The 21,063-nt window shown below is 37.9% G+C and overlaps 1 protein-coding gene across 1 annotated transcript in view; it reads left to right on the top strand.

Moving 5' to 3' along the window:
* tnfaip6 (tumor necrosis factor, alpha-induced protein 6) overlaps nt 1–19,378 on the top strand; it is a 51,652-nt gene extending 32,274 nt beyond the window's left edge. Inside the window, exons 3-6 of the mRNA XM_060827079.1 lie at nt 6,943–7,104; nt 10,868–11,096; nt 12,758–12,798; nt 15,652–19,378. Coding sequence (XP_060683062.1) covers nt 6,943–7,104; nt 10,868–11,096; nt 12,758–12,798; nt 15,652–15,800 — 581 coding nt within the window. The 3' untranslated portion in view covers nt 15,801–19,378. The remainder of the gene's footprint in view (nt 1–6,942; nt 7,105–10,867; nt 11,097–12,757; nt 12,799–15,651) is intronic.
* The last annotated feature ends 1,685 nt before the right edge of the window (nt 19,379–21,063 follow it).

The following is a 21,063-nucleotide window of genomic DNA, read 5'->3' as shown; positions in this document are numbered from 1 at the left end:
GATCAAGAGTAATACTGTAAGTCTCACTGTCTTCTTTCCTCATATCCTTGCAATTTTTCTGCTTCACGTAATTATCCGATTTCTGTTGAATGCTAATATCAAATCTGTATCTGTCACCTCCAACAGCAGACAGTCTAACCATCTTCACAGAAGAGTTTTATTAGGGTGTTGCTGGGTATGGAAGGTTTGAGTTCTAAAGAAAAGCTGGATAAGCTGGGACATTTTTCCACTGGAGTGTAGAAGGATGAGGGGTGACCTGATAGAAATTTATAAAATATTGAAATATAGATAGAGTTGTTGGTAGTTGTCTTTTCCCAAAGATGGGTAATTTCAAGACAAGGGGGTACTTTTTTAAGGTGAGAGGAGAGAGATTTGAAACAGACATAAAAGTCAAAGTTTTTATATAGAGAGTGATTAGATTACTTACAGTGTGGAAACAGGCCCTTCGGCCCAACAAGTCCACACCAACCCACCAATACCCTACATTTACCCCTTACCTAACACTACGGGCAATTTAGCATGACCAATTCACCTGACCCACACATCTTTGGACTGTGGGAGGAAACCGGTGCACCTGGAGGAAACCCACACAGACACGGGGAGAACGTGCAAACTCCACACAGTCAGTCACCTGAGTCGGGAATTGAACCCGGGTCTCAGGCGCTGTGAGGCAGCAGTGCCACCATGCGGATTCATGTGTGGAATAAACTTCTTGAGGAAGTGATGGATGTGGTCACAATTCCGTTTAAAAGACATTTGGATGGATACATGAATGGAAAAAATTTGGAGGGATATGAGCCAGGAGCAGGCAGGTGGGACTAGTTTAGTTTGGGTTCATGTTCGGCATGGACTGACTGGACCGAAGGGTTTGTTTCCATGCAGTATGATTCTATGACTCCATAAAACCATCTGATACATTGAATATTCTTCTTGTGGGTAGGAACAAAGACAAAATCAAAACACTTGGAAAACATCTGAACATATAACTGCTGAGTTGTATTGCCAAAAAATAAGTTTATTTTGGCTTAACAAACTTTAAATGTGGTCTGTCATGAAATATTTAATATTTTAAACAACACTGGAAATGAAAGCAAGTGGCAATGATAATGTACAAATTGAGATGACAGATGCTGATTTTTACACAGATGTTTAAGAAATCAGAATATTAACAAACATTAAAGAAATCCAAATTCTATTCGCTTTAAAATAGTGATGGAAAAAGATAGACCAGATCAAAAAATTGAAGTTCTAAATTAGAGAAAGGCCAATTTTGACGGTATTAGGCAAGAACTTTCAAAAGCTGTTTGGAGGCAGATGTTCGCGGGCAAAGAGACGGCTGGTAAATGAGAAGCCTTCAGAAATGAGATAAGAAGAATCCAGAGAAAGTATATTGCTGTCAGGGTGAAAGGGAAGGCTGGTAGGTAAAGGGAATGCTGGGTGATGAAAGAAATTGAGGGTTTTGTTAAGAAAAAGAAGGAAGCATATGTCAGGTATAGACAGGATAGATCGAGTGAATCCTTAGAAGAGTATAAAGAAAGTAGGAGTATACTTAAGAGGGAAATCAGGAGGGCAAAATGGGGACATGAGATAGCTTTGGCAAATAGAATTAAGGAGAATCCAAAGAGTTTTACAAATATACTAAGGACAAAAGGGTAACTAGGGAGAGAATAGGGCCCCTCAAAGATCAGCAAGGCAGCCTTTGTGTGGAGCCACAGAAAATGGGGGAGATACTAAATGAATATTTTGCATTGGTATTTACTGTGGAAAAGGATATGGAAGATATAGAAAGTAGGGAAATAGATGGTGACATCTTGCAAAATGTTCAGATTACAGAGGAGGAAGTGCTGGATGTCTTGAAATGGTTAAAAGTGGATAAATCCCCAGGACCTGATCAGGAGTACCCGAAAACTCTGTGGGAAGTTAGAGAAGTGATTTCTGGGCCTCTTGCTGAGATATTTGTATCATCGATAGTCACAGGTGAGGTGCCAGAAGACTGGAGGCTGGCAAACGTGGTGCCACTGTTTAAGAAGGGTGGTAAAGACAAGCCAGGGAACTATAGACCAGTGAGCCTGACATCGGTGGTGGGCAAGTTGTTGGAGGCACAGGATGTGCATGTATTTGGAAAGGCAAGGACTGATTGGGGATCGTCAACATGGCTTTGTGCGTGGAAAATCATGTCTCACAAACTTGATTGAGTTTTTTGAAGAAGTAACAAAGCAGATTGATGAGGGCAGAGCAGTAGATGGGATCCAGCTGGACTTCAGTAAGGCATTCGACAAGGTTCCCCATGGGAGACTGAATAGCAAGGTTAGATCTCATGGAATACAGGGAGAACTAGCCATTTGGATACAGAACTGACTCAAAGATAGAAGACAGAGGGTGGTGGTGGAGGGTTGTTTTTCAGACTGGAGGCTTGTGACCAATGGAGTGCCACAAGGATCGGTGCTGGTCCTTCTACTTTTTGTCATTTACATAAATTATTTGGATGCGAGCATAAGAGGTAGAGTTAGTAAATTTTCAGATAACACCAAAATTGGAAGTGTAGTGGACAGCAAAGAGGGTTACCTCAGATTACAACAGGATCTGGACCAGATGGGCCAATGGGCTGAGAAGTGGCAGATGGAGTTTAATTCAGATAAATGCGAGGTGCTGTATTTGGGAAAGCAAATCTTAGCAGGACTTATACAGTTAATGGTAAGGTCCTAGAGAGTGTTGCTGAACAAAGACACCTTGGAGTGCAGGTTCATAGCTCCTTGAAAGTGGAGTCGCAGGTCGATAGGATAGTGAAAAAGGCATTTGGTATGCTTTCCTTTATTGACCAGAGTATTGAGTACAGGAGTTGGGAGGTCATGTTGTGGCTGTACAGGACATTAGTTCGGCCACTGTTGGAATATTGCGTGCAATTCTGGTCTCCTTCCTATTGGAAAGATGTTGTGAAACTTGAAAGGCTTCAGCAAAGATTTGCAAGGATGTTGCCAGGGTTGGAGGATTTGAGCTACAGGGAGAGGCTGAACAGGCTTGGGCTGTTTTCCCTGGAGTGTCAGAGGCTGAGGGGTGACCTTATAGAGGTTTACAAAATTATGAGGGACATGGATAGGATAAATAGACAAAGTCTGTTCCCTGGGGTCGGGGAGTCCAGAACGAGAGGGCATAGGTTTAGGGTGAGAGGGGAAAGATGTAAAAGAGACTTAAAGGGCAACGTTTTCACACAGAGGGTGGTACATGTATGGAATGAGCTGCCAGAGGATGTGGTAGAGGCTGGTACAATTGCAACATTTAAAAGGCATTTGGATGGGTATATGAATAGGAAGGGTTTGGAGGGATATGGGTCGGGTGCTGGCAGGTGGGACAAGATTGGGTTGGGATATCTGGTCAGCATGGACGGGTTGGACCGAAGAGTCTGTATCCATGCTGTACATCTCTATGACTCTAAATCCATTGAGTTATGGATTTGCTCATGATGATTTTGAAAGTGACTCTTCAGAGTCGGGAGAATGATTAATGAAAATTATAAATGAAACCTTCTATATTTATTTAGACTCCACCAAACCCAGCAAAGCAAAGATGTGGAAGCTTTGGAAAGGGTGTAGAGGAGATTTACTAGGATATTGCCTGGTATGGACTGAAGGTCTTATGAGGAACGGCTGAGGGACTTGAGGCTGTTTTCATTAGAGAGAAGAAGGTTGAGAGGTGACCTAATTGAGACATATAAGATAATGAGAGGGTTAGATAGGATGGACAGTGAGAGCCTTTCTTCTTGGACGGCAATGGCTAGCACGAGGGGACATAGCTTTAAATTGATGGGTGATAGATATAGGTCAGATGCCAGAGGTAGTTTCTTTACTCAGAGAGTAGTGGCGGCGTGGAATGCACTGCCTGCAACAGTCGTAGACTCGCTAACTTTAAGGGCATTTAAATGGTCATTCAATAGACATATGGACGAGAATAAAATAGTATAGGTTAGACAGGGTTCAAATTGGTTCCACAGTTCAGTGCAACATTGAGGGCCGAAGTGCCTGTATTGCACTGTAATGTTCTATGTTCTATCTTTTGTCAAATAATGATTTTGAGTACAATAGATTTGAGTGGATTTGGGGATTGGTGTTTCATGTCTGTGTGATTAAAATTGTAACTGGTTATTAAAACAATATGAAAGAAGATAATTAAGTAAACTGTTGAATGGAATCGGTCCAGATGCGCACTGATAAATAGCTCAAAAAATTACTTATCTTTGTTTTTGAATCTTATTTTTATCTTTGATCCCTTTTTTCCCAGTCATCGTCCAGGTAGCTCAACTTTTCTGAAATTAAAACAAAATGCTGGAAATAATCAGCAGGTCAGGCAGCATCTGTGAAGACAGAAAAAGAGTCAATGCTTCAGATCATTAGTATTTCATCCTGGAATTCAAGCATTTTCTGCTTTAGCTTTAGACTTCTCTTCTAGATATCTCTCCTTGAAGGAAAGCAAATCAGTTTACCTATCCATTCATGTAACTGTAATCCCTAATCCTAGCACAATTCTAATAAAGTTCTTCTGCAGCCTTTCCAAAGCTTTTACGTCCTTTGTAATCTGTAATCTAGACATTTGAATACAACAAATTTCAATACGAAAAGGCTAGGTGTTAATTTCAGAGATTCGTGTCTATTTCTCTTCATGAGCTGTAGTGACTTTTACTCCTACTATTCCCTGCAGCTCAACTCATTAGCTATGTTCCATGCTCATCCTCTCTTCAGTTCACCAGTGACAGAGAAACTTGGCACTACCAGGACTTTTGGGAAAGTGCACTGATTCTCAAGCCCCATTACTCATGGTTCACCAGAAAAATTAATATTTTAAATCAAGGTATGCAAAGTTCCCAATTTATCTATCTATGGAATCATGCTCACTAGATTCCTGTACTTAACAATTATCTATTACAAATCAGTAAACTCTAATCACAAGTAAACAGCTATGAACTATCAACATATGACCCAACTAGTTAAAACTCAAAGGTCCTTTTAAAATCTCTCCACATACATACAGACAGACAAGAACTGTGGATGTTGTGAATGGAGGAAAAATGCTGTGAAATTACCTTTCAGTAGTGCCAGGCTAGAGGCTTCTATGACATCTCCATTTTTTTCACAAAATCTTCTGTTTTCTGATGTCCATCCTTCCAGGCTCTCAGTTCTTTGCCAAAGATAACATTGATTTTCACAGTTTTGTAGTCACTTTAGAATCAACAGTTTATAGCAAATGGTGAGAGAGAATAACTGTCAGTCTCAAAACAGATGTAGAGAGAGACCCCAGCGTCTTCCAATGTGGAAAATCATCTGCCACTACCTTGTCCATACACACAAGCTGTTTGGCTGACTAGGAACCAGAGAGTTTTCATCAAGTTGATGACCTTTGAAATCCACAAGTGATCACAATTGCACAAACCAATCAGCTACCTGTTGCTGGCTGAATATCACTTTGGACACATTCCCAGGTGCTATGCTATCTTATCTCACCTCCACTTCTTCCAAATCAGTCGTGTAAATACAACACACAATAAATTATTTATTTTCAGAACAGCCACAATTCCTTCCACAGTACCTGGTTTTTAAGTAATCCTTCCCCCATTTTATATCATAATTCAAAATATAGAAAAATTAAAAGGTGCAGTGTTTATATTTATATAATCAAGGTTTATAAAATATTCAGATCATTTGGCAATTTAGATTTAGAGGTAAACTAAATTTCTGTATAATTGATTTGTTTCCTTTAAATCTTATGGTCTTAACAAAGGTCAGAGGTAATTTTGAACAATGAGTTCAAACGTGATAGATAATTGGTGAAAAGATATAGTTGAACTTTAATACCATGCAGAAAGACTGACCAGGAGCTGTAATCAGGTTTCAACTAAGAAAACAATGCTATCACTAACACAAAGGCAATTTGTGGCAATCCAGACATCCAGAGCCAAAGAGAGGTCTTTACATTGTTCTTGCAGTTTTAGTTTACAGGGTGTTTCTTATATTTCAGTTCAGAAATGTTAGTAAAGATAAGATAAGATTCCCTACAGTGTGGAAACAGGCCCTTTGGCCCAATAAATCCACACTGACCTTCCGAAGAGCAACCCACCCAGACCCATTTCCCTACATTTACCCCTGACTAATGCACCTATCACTGCAGGCAATTTAGCATGGCCAATTCACCTAACCTACACATCTTTGGACTGTGGAAGGAAACCGGAGCACCTGGAGGAAACCCATGCAGACACGGAGAATGTGTGAACTTCACAAAACAGTCACCCAAGGCTGGAATCAAACCTGGGACCATGGTGCTGTGAGGCAGCAGTGCTAACCACTGAGCCACCATGCACCACCTCCTGTGTACCTCATTATCACAGAAAGGAAAATGTTCTAACCTCATCAGACAAATAAGAAATTAAAGACTGAAGATTGGAGAGATACTACAGTTGGGTTGAGAGTTTTTAAAAAATATTATTAGGAAAAGAGATAAAATATTCTTTTTGCTGTTTATGTCAGGATCTAAATTATCACATATCTGTGATTATTGTTATTTTTTCTTTTGTCAAAACATTGTGTTCTTTTGTTATAAGAATATGTTTACTTGATATGTTAAATGATTGAGCAGCATGGTAACAAAACTTGAAAAGAAAAACTTTTTCTCTATCAAGTCAGGTTTCACTCTAAGATCTGAATGGTCCAGTATTATCAACAGCTGTGATTATAATACTTAAAAACTGCTAATCAATCCTAAATAGAATCAGAAAATACTGGAAATGCCCAGGAGATCTGGGCAGTACCTCTGAAGAGAGAAATGGAGTTAAAGTTTGAAATCTGTGACCTTTCATCAGAATTAATAATCCTGAATGACCAATCAGTAGACCTGCTTTAAACTGATTGAAGTACCCTACACCAATTAGGTTAACTCTGCTGTTTATTAATTTTGCAGGATTTCATGTATGTGCAGCTGGATGGCTTTCAGGAGGGAGAGTTGGATATCCAATAGTAAAACCTGGAGCCAACTGTGGAGGTGGAAAAACTGGTATAATTGACTATGGACATCGAGTGAATAAATCAGAATTATGGGATGCTTACTGCTACAATCCACATGGTTTGTTCAGTAGAGTTACACTTTTCTTAATCTTTAAAATGTTATCAATATTTGCATAATAGCAATGAAGAACGCAACCAATTACAACTGTTGCATATTGTGACAGTATAACAGCATCACTACAATCACACAGGATTAGAATCATAGAAATGAAACAGAACAAAAGGGGGCTATTCAGCCCTTTTCTCCATGCAGCCCAAATACACCCAGATGCCATCTAATCCCATCTTCCGGCATACGGCCCAAAGCCCTGCAGCTTATAGCACCTAAGGTGCACATCCAGGTAGTATTTAAAAAAGTTGAGAGTCTCTGCCTCCACCACCAACTCAAGCAGTGAATTCCAGATACCCACCACCTTCTGCGTAAATGAACTTTTCCTTATGTCCCCTATAATCCATCTGCCACTGAGCTTGAAATTTTGACCCCTGGTTATTGAATTCTCTGCTAAGGGAAACAGGTTCCCCCATCTACTCTATCATTACCCCTCCCAATTTTATATACCTCAATCATGTCACCCCTCAGCTTTCTCTGTTCCAATGCTAACAACCCTAACTTCTCCAATCTCTCCTTGCAGCTACAATTCTCCAGCCCTGGCAACTTTCTAGTCAATCTTCCCTGCACTCTCTCCAGAGTAATTTCATCCTTCTTGTAGTGTAGTGACCAGGCTGGCACACAATACTCCAGTTGTGGCCTCAGCAGTGTCTTATACAATTTCATCATTATATCCCTACTTTTGTATTTTGTACCTCTGCCACTGAAGGAAAGCATTCTATATACCTTTGTTATAACCTTACCTACCATACTGCAATCTTTTGAGACGTGTACACTTGGACACAAAGATCTCTTACTTCATCTACCCCTCTCAGTATATTCTCATTTTTTTGTTGTATTCCTTTTACTGTTTAACCTCCCTAATGGCATTACTTCACACTCATCATAGTTGAACACCATCTACCACATTGCTGCCTACGTCACCAGCCTATCTATAATAATTTGGAGCTTACAGCTATCCTTTACAATATCCACTACACATCCAATTTTTGTCTATAAATATTCCAACTGTAACCCCACTCTGTTAAAGTCCAATTCATTAATGTAGAAAACAAATAGCAGGGGTCCCAACACCGAACCCTATGGAATACCACTTCACACAGCTTTCCATTCGCAAAGGCAGCCATCAACCATTCCCCTCATTTGCTGTTACTCAGCCAATTTCCAATCCATTTCAACACATTACCCTGCATCCCATGGGCTTTTTTACTTTTTTGACTAGTCTGCCATGTGGGACCTTGTCAAATGCCTTACTAAAATCCACATTGATAACATCCCACTGCATTACCCTCATCAATCCTCCTTGTCACTTCCTCAAATATTTCAATCAAATTTGTTAGGTATGACCTTCAATTAACAAAGTCATGCTGACTATCCCTGACTAGTCCACGCCTTTCTAACTGACAGTTTATCCAACCCCTCAGGATTGATTCTAACAATTTGCCCACCGCCAAAGTAAGGCTAACTTGCCTATAATTGTTTGACATTTCCTTTGTGCCCTTTTTAAACAACTGAACAATGTTTGCTTTCCTCCAGTACCTCACCTGTGTCTAGTGAAGGTTGGAAAATAATCCTCAGAACACGTGTTATTTCCTTCCTGACCCCCTTCAATATGCTAGCGAACAATCCATCTGACTCTGGTACCTTAAGGATTCCAACACTTCTAACACATTCTCTCTTGTTATGATTATTTTGTCCAATATTTCACACTATTCCTCTTAGACAACCATATCCACATCATCTTTTTCCTTGTGAATACAGAAACAAAAAATGATTTTAAAATTCTTCCCATATCCTCTGCATCTTTACTCAATTCCCCTTTCTCATCTCTGGTAGGCCCCACATTTTCCTTAATTATCATTTTGCTCTTTATTTATTAGTAAAACATGTTTGAGTTTTCCTTTATCATGTTGCTAATAGTTGTTCATGCCCTCTCTTTGATTTCCTCATTTCTTTTCCACTTGATCCCTGTACTTTCTGCTGTTCTAGAATATCTGCAGTGTTGAGTTTTTGAGACTATCATAAACTTGTTTTTTGCTTAATCTTCCCCTGTATTTTTCTAGACAACCATGAGGTCTAAATTTGGCAGTACCATTCTTATATTGGGAGAGGACATGTCTGCATTGTGCCCTAGATTCTCACTTTTTAGTTATCTCCCACTGATTCAGCACTGATTTATCCTTTGGCAGTCCTATCTAGTCCACTTCAGCCAAACCACATCCCCCTGTATAAAACCTTTACTCCTCATTTACCTCCATCCTTTTCCATATTATGGAGGTGCCGGTGTTGGACTGTGTTGGATAAGGTCAAGAATCACACAATACCAGATTATTGTCCAAGAGATTTATTTGAAAATACAAGATTTTGGACTCTCGCTCCTTCTTCAGGTGCTAGTCAGAGATAGACCATAGACACAGAATTTATAAGTAAAAGATCAAAGGGTCATTCAACTGATGCAAATGAATTAGATTAGATTACCTACAACACATCTAAGATGACTGTTGAAACTTTAATCAGTTAGAAATGAGGTGCATGTTTCAATTGATTAATATGCAAAGAGTGTGTTTATTCATTACAAAAACATGAGGAAAAATAAAAGACAACCCACATAAACCCAAATGAGAAATAAGTAGTAAATAAAAAGATAACTTTTTAAAAAAGACAAATCAATCAACCTTTGAGAGGTCCTTGTGGAGTAGATAGTGAAATGTTGTGGCATTGAATTGGGTAATTTTGGTAGCATTGATTCTGGTAGTCGACCATTTATTTTGGTGATTGTGTATTTTTCTGGTTTGCTGGAAGAGTAATCCGGTTTGGGTTTTGGCTGGTAACTTGCTTCAGCAGTCAGAAAGTGAGAGAGACAGAGTTCCCATTGTATCCTTCTTATTTTCAAACTCAAAGGATGTCCTTAGCTGTTACCATCACAGCACCATACTTTATCCTTGTAACACCAGAATGACAGTCTAAACACACACACACACACACACACACACACACACACACACACACAGCCTTAGATGGGGGAAGCAGAAGGTGCTGAAAATGTGTTGCTGGAAAAGCGCAGCAGGTCAGGCAGCATCCAAGGAGCAAGAGAATCGACATTTCGGGCATGAGCCCTTCTTCAGGAGAAGCAGAAGGTGGCCCATTGAGTTTGATTTGGCATTCAATGAGATCATGGCTGATCTGATAGCTCCATTTTCTTCGTAACCCTGATTCCCTTGCTGATTAATAATCTTTCCATTTCACAAGAAATGCAATAATGGCTTTTAACCTCATCTTTTTTATATTCCTGGCAGTTACAGCACAGACATCTCTTTTGCCCACACTGTATTTCTAATCTCTCACATAACATCCATCATCTGGGGGTGTAATACATGGAGATGGTTCAGGTTTTTTCATTGTGTCGTTTCTTTTGTAGTGTTTCTTTGCAATCCTTTGACATCCTTTTATTCAATATTCCACGGTCTGTATTGACGCTGAGGGCAATCCAAACAGGAACATTCCAGACAGCCGCTGAATTACAATACAGCCATGTCTGGCTCGTATGCCCTTTTTCAACAAAGAACTGAAGCAACTTGTCAGACTTAAAAGTTCAAATATGTCCATAAATAATTCAGAATTATGATCTGTTACCATGACAATATATTTCATAGAAGAATGTTTCAAGTTTTTTGCAGAGTATAATCTCTTTGCCTATATTTTCTACTTTCAGCAAAACAATGTGGCGGTGTTCTAACAAATCCAGAACGGATTATTAAGTCCCCAAATTTCCCAGATGACTATGAGGATCAACAAGTCTGTTACTGGCACATTCGACTTAAATACAAGCAACGCATCCATTTACAGTTTCTCGAATTTGATATAGAAGATGACCCATCTTGCTTATCTGACTACCTTGAAGTGTATGACAGTTATGATGATTTGCTAGGCTTTGTTGGCAGGTAAATGTTTATTGGGATGATGGGATAATAATATATGAGAACAGTACTGTGGTAACACAGTGAGATTGGGTAAATATCAAATTTTCCAGTTTCACATAGATTTAGTTTTTGCTTTTAAATAAACATAGAAATAGATGAATTAGGAGCATAATTGGACCATTCGGCCCCTTATGCTGATTGTACAACTCAATAAGATCATAGTTTGTGTTTTGAATTTCACATATCTATGCTTCCAACAATCTTTGATTCCCTTGCCTAACAAAAATCTGTCTCTTCTTGCCTTAAAAATTTTAAGTGAACCTGTGTCCACCACCTTCTAAGGTGGAGTTCCAAAGTCGCACAATTTCTGAGAGAAAAAAAATCTAATTTCTGTCATAAAAGGGTGACACCTAATTTTAAAACAGAGCCATTAGCTCTTACTGGCCCACAGGAGAAAACACTTTTTCCAGGTTCACTTTGTCAAGACCATTCAAGATCTTATCGAATTCAATCAAACCACACCTTATATTTCTAAATTCCAGAGAATGCATGCTTAGTCTCTCCAACCTTTCTATGATAAGACAAGCCACTCAGTCCAGATATCAATATAGTAATATTTTTCAGAACCACCATCAATGTATTTTCATTCTTCTCGAAATAAGAAGACTAAAACTATAAACTGTATTCAAAATTTGGTCTCACCAATGTCCTGTGTAACTGAAGCATAGCTTCCTAACTTTTACATTCAATTCGTCTAATTACTTACAATAGCATTCTATTGGTCAATTTAATTTCTTGATGTACCAACACACTAACATGTTGTAACTCATGTGTTAGAATACCTAAATCCCTCTACACCTTGGAATTCTGTTCAGATTTCTCCATTTAGCTAATACTCTTTTTTATTCTTCCTGCCAGATATCATATTTTCCTATATTAAACTTCATTTACCATATTTTTGCCCTCTCAACCTATCTATGTCTATCTGTATCCTCTTTATATCCTCTTTACAGCATACCTACTCACCTATCTCTGTATTAGCCACGGATTTAGTTACCCTGCTCCTCTTTTTCTCTTCTCTAAGTCAATATTATAAATTGTAAAGCCTCGATGGAACTTCACACTTCACATCTATCAATCAGAAAATGACCTACTTATGCATATTCTATTTTCTGCCAGCCAGCCAGTCGGACAAACTTTGATCCATTCTAGCATGTTACCTTCAACATCATGTGTTTCTACTTGGTGCAAAAACCTTTCATGTTGTATCTGGTCAAATGACTTCTAGAAATCCACAATCCATGTCTACAGACTCCCCTTTATCCACATCATGTTACTCCTTCAAGAAAATCCAATAAATTGATTAAACACAATTACCCTTTCCTGTAGCAATGCTGACTTTGAGATTACCTTGAATTTTTCTAACAGTTGTAACCTGCTTAATAATTGATTCCAAATCCAGAATCAAGATATATTCCTGTCTCCTGAAAAACATTACATATGTAAAGACTGTAATGTAAAGACAATGTTTCTGCATTGGGAAATATGCTTCAAGTCAAAATATGTCTCTGATTATTTTGTAGACTGGAAATCCAATTTGCATCTTTAAGTTTATATTTTTCACTAGGGAATCATCCATTTCTACTGCTCAATTTCAATCTTCCTATTTTGTGTGTTCTCAGGTTTTGTGGAAACAAATTACCAAGTGACATCATTAGTACAGGTAACCATATAATTTAATAATGCTTGTGTGTTGAACTAGAAATACTTCTCAAAGTTTTAGAATTTTCTGAAGTCAACTTTCTTTAAGATTTGTTGAAAAAATGTCAAATTCTCTTCATATAGTGTTGCATATAAAGTGCTCAAGTTATTTGTGACATTGTTTCCTGAACAAATTTTCCTTTACTACAAGTTCCTTATGTATCAATTTCATTCCAACCAAAGAGGCACTAGTTCCTGACGACAATACCTAGTCCAATACAACTGCAGAAAATGTGTGCCTTTAATTTAGTCAGCTCACAGATTGCTGCTGTGATCCATTGAGTAGCCATCACAACTAACCAATCTCAAACCAATTTTTTAGACGCAAGGAAGAAAGACATTGATCTTAAGACGTTAATGAATTTTAATCCCTTTGCTTTCTGAATTACAATTAATATTGGAAAAAGCAGTATTAAAGTGGCATGACACTCAGCTCTGAACCCAACAAATTTCCCATGGTGCAATTAGAGGTCAGCCCAACAGATAAGACTTGAGACCAACACTTATCTAACAGACATGCAGAAAACATAAACATCAGAGAAATTAACCGCAGATGTATGACATTTTGCAAACACTTGCAATAGTCAATTCTTCAGCTGAATTGACTATCAGGTACAAACATCCATAACACAATTTCGGTGCCAGTAACAATGGTAATGTGGGGATTCTACAGCACTAAACAAATGCCATTAGTAGGATTAGACAGTTGGTTATAAATGGCAGCATTTGGTGTGAGCTTGCCTTCAATAGGGTATTTTACCTGACATTGCAATGTTAATGTTATCTCCTACAACACAAGAAACTAGTCATGGATATCATGAGATTGAAGGATCCAAAGGACATTTGTTGCAGCTATTATATTTCATTCCTGAATAAGAACACTGTCTGGGCTAATATGAAGCTAAGAATTTACAACAGACAATCTGCTCCCATTAGCGTGCTATGTTTAAAACAGTCAAGGTAAAATTTAGCATGAGAACTTTAGACCTTCAAGTCATTTGCTATGACACAGTGATGAATATTGTTCAGCTGCACCTAAAGCATATAATTTTTGATGGCCTGCCAGTATGGTTTTATGCTTTGTCCTGAAGCATTGCATCAATGACCTGGTACTTTTCTCGTCTTAAAGAACGTACCTAAAGGCTCTATTTGGCATGAAGGTGATTGCTAAATCAATAAACCTCTCTTCTCCTCTTTAATGCCCCTCTCCTGAAACAAATATAGTAATGATCTGCAAAGTGTACCCAACAACAAAATCTGTAAAAGGTGTGGTTTGTCTCAACTCCCAAAAGCTATCCAGCTTTTCTTTAAATCTGTAAAGTGTATGGAATATTGGACATAAATGTGCAGTTAATCTGGTTCCAAATACAAGGCAGAGCCCCCCAAAAAAACACAGCTGACCAAACAACATTGGTTTTAATTTTTAAAACTCATTAGATTCAAGGAAAGTTCATTTTGATTGGAAAAGAGTTAATGCAACTTCTTTATTCAAAAAGGGAGGGAGGCAGAAAGCAGGAAACTACAGGCCATTAGCTTAACATCTATCATAAGAAAAATGTTATTCAAGACATTATAATAGAACACGTGGATAAGTTCAAGGTAACCAAGCAGAGACAACATGATTTGGTCATGTTTAATTAAATAATTGGAATTCTTTGAAAAAGTAACTTATACTGTAGATAAGGAAGAATCAGTGGATGTATTGTATTTAGGTTTCCAGAATGTATTTAATAAGATGCCACATCAAAGTTTATTTGTAAAAAGCAAATGATGTAGGGAATAATATATTGGCATTGTTGGGAGATTGGCTGGCTAAATGGGACCAGATTGTAGGAAGAAATGGGCCTTTTCTGGCTGGATGGATGTTATGAGTCGTGTCCCACAAGCGGCAGTACTGGGCCTTCTACTCTTTACAATTTATAATAAAGATTTGGTTAAAAGGACCGAAAGTATAGTAACTAACTTTGCTGATGACACAATCATAAATAGGGAAATGAGTCATGAAGAGGACATAAGAAGCCTGCAAGGAATACTATGCGAGTGGGCAAAGTTCTGGCAAATGGAGTACCATGTGGGAAAGTGGGAAAATTTTGGCAAAAAGAATAACAAATAAGCTTATCATCTTAATAGTGTGAGTTTGTAGAGCTCTGAGATACAGATCTGAATTCCTTGTGCATGAATTGCAGAAGATTAGTATACAGGTCCAGCAAGTTATTTGGGAAGGTGAGAGAAATTGAATGCAAGCATAAGGAGGTTATGCTTCACTTATAGACAGCAGTGGTGAAGCCACATTTGGAGTACTGTGTATGTACTGGTCACTGACCAAGTTAATCTGTTGAATAATGGAGCAGGTCTGAAGGGCCTAATATTGTTCCTTGTATTGTACATTTATACCCTCAGGTCACATGCTATAATACAATTGTAATTGCAGGTCCCATGCTGTAATACAGTGATGATACCATGAGTAAATTCACACTAACATACTGCCCTTAAGACATAACAACAGCACTGTACGTAAATGTATGTAAAGGAGCATTTAAATCTTTTGTGAACTATTTTCAATTAAGCCTTGGATTTCTCAAGCTATATAGAACTCTATCCACAGGAACACAACTATGCCACAGATTTTCAATCCTTCTATGGATGTTCAATATTTTCTATTCATTCGTATCAGTAGTTCGTATAAGTTTGATTCTGCTACAAAAATTAAAAAATGGGAAAAATTGATGATGATTAACTTAATGTCAACTTTTCAAATGTAGAGCAAATTACTACCAAGAAATTAATTCACAATTTTATTTTCCTTTTACCATAGGCAATGTTATGACTCTGAAGTTCTTGTCAGATTCTTCAGTTACAGCTAAAGGTTTCCAACTTACTTACAAGGCCATCATGCCATCGTCTCCAGCCTCAACTGACCGGACAGAAGACAGCAAAAGTGAAATAAATTACACTGTTTCCTAGGCAGTCAAACGAAACTCATTGTTTAATGAATTTAGTTAATTGTCTTGAAAATGATCACAGATAACTTGGAATCTCTTATATCCAATTCTTAACCTAGCATGAAACACAAACTTGATTTAGGTTTAGTTTTTCTTCATAGTAGAGTTCCTTAAATTTTCCACATTTTCTCTATAACTGGTTAAAACATAATGCACAGACTAGCTACTGACAGAAAAGCTTATGTGTGCCACTGTTATTTAGTTTGAGAAAACAGTCTAGGGATATTCAATGCCCCTCTATCTAACATTTAATTTTATCTTATTTAAAAGATAGTTTGAGTTTCTAATCTAACATATATCAACAAAAAACACCACCACTTCCAATATATGTCTCAATTCCTGAGTCCAAGGAAATCAGAGGTATTGAGCTTTCCTTTCATTTGTTTTTCTTATTTTTGTCAACCAAGTGTCCAGTTAACTTGCTATTCCCCCTAACTGCGAATGAGTCTTAAAGTTGTGCTTCATACAAAAATACTTCCAAAAAATATTTTCGATTTGTTTTTGAGAGGTGCCATCAGAGCAGCTATTCAGGCAGAACGTAACTCCCAATTTTATAGTTTAAATCCCAATAAAATATTCAAATAACTATTCACTTCTGCTCTTAAAAATTATTAATTAAATAATTGAATTGTGCTTGTCACAACTGAATCTATCGAACAGAAAAATCTCAGTTGTAACAACTATCAAGAAACTTACAACAAATTTACAATAAATTTACACTAAAGGTGATAAGTTGCACATATCAGAGGCGATGGTCTGGTGGCATTATCACTGGATAGTTAATCTAGAGACCCAGGCAATATTCTGGGGACCTGGGTTCAAATCCCACCATGGCAGATGGTGGAATTTGAACTCAATAAATATCTGGAATTAAGAATCTCATGACTGCTATAAATCCATTGTCAGAAAAACCATCTTGTTTATTAACATCTCTTAGGGAAAGGAAACTGCCATACTTACCTGGTCTGGCCTACATGTGACTCTGGATCCATAACAAAGTGTTTGACTCTCTGTTGCCTAGCCAGTGATGCCCTCATCCTATTAAAAAGTATTTAATTTGAAAGTTGCCTGTTTGGAGAGAATATGAAAGCAGATTCAGAAATACACAAAGGCACCATGTTTTGGTAGTTGTTTGTACAGAAACAAATAGAGGGAAAGGAAAATCAATTGGTAATAGCAAGATCTGGAAGACTCTCTTCCTGTTTCCTTCTCATCATCTCAAAAAGTCGGTTTTAGTAATAAATCAAACTGGTAAAACATCCATTCATTGAAAACTCAAGGATTCTACAGATTTCAAGACATATTAAACAGCCATGATCTCAGGTACAACTATAACAACTCAAGAGCTATAAGAATTTCGTAAAATGCATTTTTAAAAAATCTTTCTAGTAGTAGAACTCTCCCCTTTTTTAACCTTATACTTGTGTTTGTGTTTCATGCTGCATTTATTAATTTTTTTGAGGTTAGCAAGTAATAAAACTTCTCATTCCTTCACTCAGAAGAAACTTGTAATTGGCTTAAATTGATCAGTACTAAATTTTAACTAAAGGCTAATATAGTTTCGTATTGCAAATAATTAAAACTCCCAGGCATTGCAATTCACCCCTTCTCACTATACCTAGGTTTAGGTATACAAAACAATAAGGTACAATAAAAGGTGGAGCTATTCAATTGAAAGATGATTTCAGTGAGTTGAAAAGTAATCTTCCCCAGCTAGATAGGATCAATTGGTTGATAAAACATTACATGGGAAGCCTGCAAGGAGCATGTAGTTTGGATTCAGACTAAACCTATTTGCATGTGGGGAAAGGAAGAGAGTCCAAAGTTAAAGCTCCTAAGGTGACTCAAGAATATAGATATCTAGAATTGTACCTTTACAAATCATTGAAGGTGGTAGGACATGTTGAGAGGGACCTAAAGATGCCATCCAGGATCTCTGGATTTATAAATAAAGTGTGAAAGCAATTATATTTTCCCAAATCTTTATGAACCACTGAGCTGCAGCACTGTGACATTTCTAATTATCACACTTTAGAGAAAGTATCAAAACCTTGGAGAGTGTCCAGAATGGTACCATGAATGAAAACTTTCTGTTCAAAATATAGAGAAACTAAGATTGTTCTCAATAAAACGGAGAATTACACAGAGATTTGAAAGAGCTGATCAAAGTGATAAGGGTTTCAATTGTATGAATGAAGAAAAATTGTTCCTAGTGATATATGACAGTTAATGAATGGACATAGATATAAGGTAGTTGACAAAATAAACGGAGGTGACTTTAGGAAAACAAAATGTAGTGGGTGGTTATGATATGGAGAACATTCCCTCAAATGGTGATAGAGGCAGATTCAATGATATTTAGTTGAATATTTGAATTAGAAAAAAAAACTCCAGTTACTGAGAAAATGTAAGGCAGTGGAACCTAATTGTAATGAGTCAGCATGGGCATAATGTTTTGAATGGCCTTGTTCTATGTTATACCATCATAAGATACATCGGGGAGAATTTAATGCTTTCCCCTTAGGTGAGTTTAAGATAGGAGGAAGAGAAGGAAATTGGCTTGGAAGATGTGGGGTGAGTACCCTGCTAAATTCCTGTCTTTGCCCTGATTAAACTGGGGTGGGAGCCTTCTTGTCCTGATGCCAAGTGAAGCCACTAAGTAGGTAGTAACACCCACTTACAGTCTTCAGAATGCAACTGCTGTCATTCAACCAATAGCACAAGGGAGCAATTGCCACACAGAATGTCTGAGAAGCAAACTCTGTCAGGTGGTCACTTGTGTGATGGTGGTGGAGGAGGAGGAGTCCCCCATTGTTAGTTACTCACTGTGACAAGTACAAACCCCTGACATTTCTTCCAAACTCCCAACAACCCTCTCTCTCAACAGTGAGTGATTCCCACCCAGCAATCCCCATTTGATCCTCTTTCTCATCTGAGGCATGGGTCTTTTGCTGATTCTGGGCCTTTTGGATATATTGCCAACAGCTAACACCACATTCACAGTGCTGCTACCTGCAATGGAGAGCTGCCAGTCTCTGATCGGCCAAGAACTCTTCAGGGTATCTGATCACAATGAAAGCCTTCCAATGGTCACTTACACAATGAAGAATCATTTGATATGGTGGCCTTTCTCAAAGAAGGTATTGCAGGTCGATGGCTCTTCAGTTTACAAGTAAAACTCCCATCACCTGAACTGAATGTATTCTTATGTAGGAAATAGATAGGTTGCTGAAGGAGGTGGAATGGATGGTAAGGTGATTGGTGAAAAGGGGAAAGGCAGAAAGCAGTTAAATGTCAGAGATACTGAAGAGGGGAGCTGAATTGTCTGGACAACAATGAAGGAGGGAGGGATGAATGCCAATGAAGAGGAAGGAAATGCAGGCAAAAGGGTAATATTGATCCTGTCCTTAATGGGCCTACCTTTCAATAGTAAAAGTTTTATGTAACATGTAAGAGCAAAGCATTTTAATATACGGATGATGGCTATGAAAATATATATGTATGGTATTGATATTAATAAATAATTAAAGAATTCACAAACTATGTAAGTTTTTTTCTCTTTCATTGAGATGCAATTTTTCCTGGTCTGGCCTGGCCTACATGTGACTCCAGACCAACAACAATATGGTTAACTCTTAACTGGCCTCGGGACAATTTGGCATGGGCAATAAATGCTAGCATACCCAGTGGTGCCCACAGCCTGTGAATGAATAAAAAGAATCTAACTAATAAACATCTCTCGATTTGAGTCTAAATTTAGCATCAATTGCTGTTTGCACAAGATAGTTTCAAACTTCTACATCAGTTGCATGAATAACTACTTCCTAATTTCAGGCCTGAAAGATTTGGCACTGCTTTTTGAACCATATCTATGTAAGATGTAACCTTCTAGCCTGCTAGTTTAACAGGTTATGCTAAAGTTTTGACATGAAAAAATAGTGAACTCAAATGTTTTTATTAGGTATAAACAATACAATATACCATTTAATAAAATACCAATGATTCACAAAATTTAAAATAGTGAATTAAATATACCATCATATAGCAAGTAGTCAACTTCCTGCTGATCATACCCTTTCCAGAGCATCTACATCCTTATGGTAGTGTGGTGACCAGAATTGTACGCAATATTCCAAGTGTGGCCTAACTGATGTTCTATAAAGCTGCAGCATAACTTGTCTATCCTCACACTCAATGCCCTTTCCAATGAAGGCAAACATGCCATAGTCCTTTTCAACTACTTTATCTACCTGCACTACTATCTTCAGTGATCTGTGGACCTGCACATCCAGATCCCTTTGCATTTCAATACTTCTAAGAGTTCTGCCAATCATGTATAATTTCCACTTGTACTTGACCTTCTAAAAGGCATCATCTCACATTTGTCCGGATTAAACTTCATCTGCCATTTTCTGCTCATGCCTCCAACTGATCTATACCTATCTGCAACTCTACCAATCATTTTATCATCCTCGAACTTACTAATTAGACCAGCTATGCTTTCCTCCAAATCATTTGTATAGGTCATGAACAGCAGAGGTCCCAGCATAGATCCCTATGGAACAACACCAGTCCTGGCCCTCTATTCCGAAAAGCACCCTACCACCGCTACCCTCTGTCTCCATTGACGAAGCCAGTTCTGTATCCATCTTGCCAGCTCATCCCTAATACTGTTCTTCCAGCTTGCACTGAACTTCACTGGAGCACTGTAGCAAGTCTGAGACAGAGATGTTGGCCAAGGAATAGGATTGTGTGTTGAAGAGGCAGGCAGCTGGAAGCTGAGAGCCTTTTTTGCCAACAGAGTGTAGGTATTCTGCAATGTAGTTACCTATGTATGATTGTCCATTTAAACTTGCTGCAGTAAGTTCATCCCACATGGATGTGGCAAATACTGTAAAGATACTAATCATTAAAACAACAATTTTCTTTCCTGACTGCAAATCCATTTTAAAATAATTTTAATAACTGACTGTTCACATTCAGTCAGGCATTAAGTTAGCCTGTTTAACTTCTTTTTATAGCTAGGGGTCATAGTTTATAAATAAGGGTGCACCCTTATTTAAAAGAGATAAGGAAGAATTGTTTTTTTCTCTTAGATGTTTGAATCTTTGGCATTCCCTTCCTCAAGTGGCAATGGACTTAGAATATTTAAATAACTTTAAGGCAGATGTAGAGCGCTTCTTGATTACCAAAGGTTAAAGATTTTCAGGGATATACAGAAATGC

Source organism: Hemiscyllium ocellatum, chromosome 7 (assembly GCF_020745735.1).
Source record: "Hemiscyllium ocellatum isolate sHemOce1 chromosome 7, sHemOce1.pat.X.cur, whole genome shotgun sequence".
In the NCBI taxonomy this organism is placed as follows: domain Eukaryota; kingdom Metazoa; phylum Chordata; class Chondrichthyes; order Orectolobiformes; family Hemiscylliidae; genus Hemiscyllium; species Hemiscyllium ocellatum.
Note: the sequence above shows the minus strand (reverse complement) of the source record. Positions and strands in the feature narration are given on the sequence as shown.